This window comes from Pteropus vampyrus, unplaced genomic scaffold (assembly GCF_000151845.1).
Source record: "Pteropus vampyrus isolate Shadow unplaced genomic scaffold, Pvam_2.0 Scaffold670, whole genome shotgun sequence".
Taxonomy (NCBI): domain Eukaryota; kingdom Metazoa; phylum Chordata; class Mammalia; order Chiroptera; family Pteropodidae; genus Pteropus; species Pteropus vampyrus.
In genome coordinates, this window is record NW_011889451.1 from 20,808 (window position 1) to 23,544 (window position 2,737).

At 56.9% G+C, this 2,737-nt stretch overlaps 1 protein-coding gene across 1 annotated transcript in view; it reads left to right on the top strand.

Annotated features, from left to right (window-relative positions):
* The first annotated feature begins 763 nt into the window (after nucleotides 1–763).
* Nucleotides 764–2,737, top strand: part of IRX1 (iroquois homeobox 1) — a 3,632-nt gene continuing 1,658 nt past the window's right edge. Inside the window, exons 1-2 of the mRNA XM_011385161.1 lie at nucleotides 764–826; nucleotides 1,907–2,734. Coding sequence (XP_011383463.1) covers nucleotides 764–826; nucleotides 1,907–2,734 — 891 coding nt within the window. The remainder of the gene's footprint in view (nucleotides 827–1,906; nucleotides 2,735–2,737) is intronic.

Below are 2,737 nucleotides of genomic sequence, written 5' to 3' on the forward strand. Positions count from 1 at the left end.
CGCTTTCCCGGAACCCGCTCCCGCCCTCCAGAGCGCCGCGCGACCGCCGCGGCTTTGGGCAGGGCCGGGGAGACTCAGCGTCTCCCCCCGAAGCCGAGGCCACGCCGTCGCCTCCGGGTTTCAAGCCCGGTGCTGGCGGTCAAAATCGGCGTAACAATGGCGATCGGACCGGCCCGAGGGTTGTCTTAATGGCGTCTGTGCAAACTGGAGATTTAGGGAGAAAATTAAGTTGAAATATTTGGGGGGCGTCTAAAATGGTGTTTGCTTTGACTTTCGTAAGTTGCCAAAGTTTTCATTTCATTTGCGTGACATAATGGAGGTTAAAGAAGACGGTGTCCTGGGCTGAAAATAAATGGTGTCCTCCGGGTGTCCACGCCGGGGGTCACGTGGGGGAGGGGCGCCGCGGGACCGCGAGGGCCACAGGACCTATTTTCCTTGGTCTGGTGAAGGGTCCGGCTGAAGTTCGGGCTGCTGGTGACCTGTACCCCTTGCGCTGCTGCGGGCGGGCTAACGTAGTTTGGGGGCTCCCCCCCTCCCTCGTCTCTCACTCCCCGAAAAAGGCGAGAAACAAATCCTCGCCCACCGTACGCCGGCCAGCAAGGCGGCCGGTGTGTTTTCCTGTAACTTTTTCTTGTAGTTTTGGAAAGAAAGCCTCTGAGAGCAGCCGCGGCTGCTTCTCAGATCCTTTGCTATCGAAAGGGATCCGCTCCCATTTTGTCCCCGCGGCCGCGACGCCAGCCCGCCGGCCAGCCGGCCGTGAGACATGCACAAGGTGTCCTTTCGAAGAGAGTTACCCCAGAGACGAGGCGGCGATGTGTTCTTTACGGTCACGACCAAAATCATTCGAGAAGGGCAAAGTACATTTTTAAAAAGATTAGGCAAAAACGAAATCTGCCCAAGGAACCCTTTTCTCTGAGGCTTCGACCACCGGACGAATTAGTCACAGAAATCCGCTCCTTACAACTTTGAGATGGGACCCCCTTCCGCTCGCATAGCAAGTGGAAAATGGTCCGTGGAAGATTAGAATATTTTACAGAAATTTCAAGTAAGATATGTGCCTTCTGGGACACCCCCCCCGGGGTTTTTTTGGGGAGGTGGCTCTGTGGTGAGGACCTGCCCCTATTGTAGTCATGGGGAAGGGAGAGGATCAATATTTTTTTGCTAAGGGGGGGACTTTCTCTGTAGTCCCCCCTTAAGGTGTGTCTCTCCCGTGGTCTCTTGCCCGTTCTTGGAAAGGAAGCTGAACCCCAAACTCCGCCGTCTGGCCCGGGTTTCCAAGCCTTTAGGACGGGGTTTGGGAGTCGAAAGCTAAAATGTGGGTGAACGTCTGTCTGGACGATTTATGGTAATAAAGAGGTCTAATGAGGTCGTTAGGAAGACAAAATGTTATTTACCAAAAAACCTTGATGGGATAATTTGACTCGCTGTTTTACTACCCATGATAAAAAGAATATTGATTGCAAATAAATCAGGGCCTCTAAGTGCTTGGGCGCAGCCTGTGCTGCTGGCTGCGGAGCTCAGGCAAACTTCGCAGATAAAGTAGCAGAGGCCCGGGAAACCGGATCCTGCTCGCCGGCGCGGTGGCGTTAATATTTCACCGGATGAGCCCTCCTTTTGTGTTAAAAAAAAAAAAAATGGTGTTTTGTTATTGTTGTCAATGATGGCCGGGATTAAAATTTTAAAAGACCTGTCACCACTTTAGGCCTGTAAGTGTGGGTGCGCCATTATATGCAGATTAACGTGGAAGCTGGAAGGAGCTGTGCTTTCATTTTAAATTGCTGGAGGATTGGGGCCGGGAGAACCCCCAGTGGTTTGTTGTGTTTGACCCCCTCGGGGTCGAAGGGTGGGGGCGCGGGCTGTGGGTTCTTTAGGTTTGGAGAAGCTGTTTTATCGGCCTAGTTGAAAGGTTTTCCCCTCCAGCTACTGCGAGGTAAACTTGGAAATCTGGCTTCTGGAGTCAGCGGGCGCTGTGAGTGGGGGTGGGCGGCCTCGGGAAATCCTAGGGGCCCGGCTCTTCTGTGGCCTTCCAGAGGCAAGGATTCTGGAACTTTTCTTGAGTGACAGCAAGCTCTCCAGGGTCGGTGGAAGCGCCGCTCCCGGAGGCAGCTCCTGGTCTGAGCGCCGCCGGCCCTGGGGCCTCTGCTCTCAGCGGAGCCCCCGCCGCCCACCCCGACTTCGCGGTTCTGGGCACTCATCTCTCTCTTTCTCTCTCTCTCCTTGGCCTCGCCGGGCCGCGCGGTCGCAGGGCTCACAGTATGAACTCAAGGACAACCCCGGGGTGCACCCCGCCACCTTCGCCGCCCACACGGCGCCGGCCTACTACCCCTACGGCCAGTTCCAGTACGGAGACCCCGGGAGGCCCAAGAACGCCACGCGCGAGAGCACCAGCACGCTCAAGGCCTGGCTCAACGAGCACCGCAAGAACCCCTACCCCACCAAGGGCGAGAAGATCATGCTGGCCATCATCACCAAGATGACCCTCACGCAGGTCTCCACCTGGTTCGCCAACGCGCGCCGGCGCCTCAAGAAGGAGAACAAGGTGACGTGGGGCGCGCGCAGCAAGGACCAAGAGGACGGAGCCCTCTTCGGCAGCGACACGGAGGGCGACCCCGAGAAGGCCGAGGACGACGAGGAGATCGACCTGGAGAGCATCGACATCGACAAGATCGACGAGCACGACGGCGACCAGAGCAACGAGGACGATGAAGACAAGGCCGAACCGCCGCGCGCGCCCGCA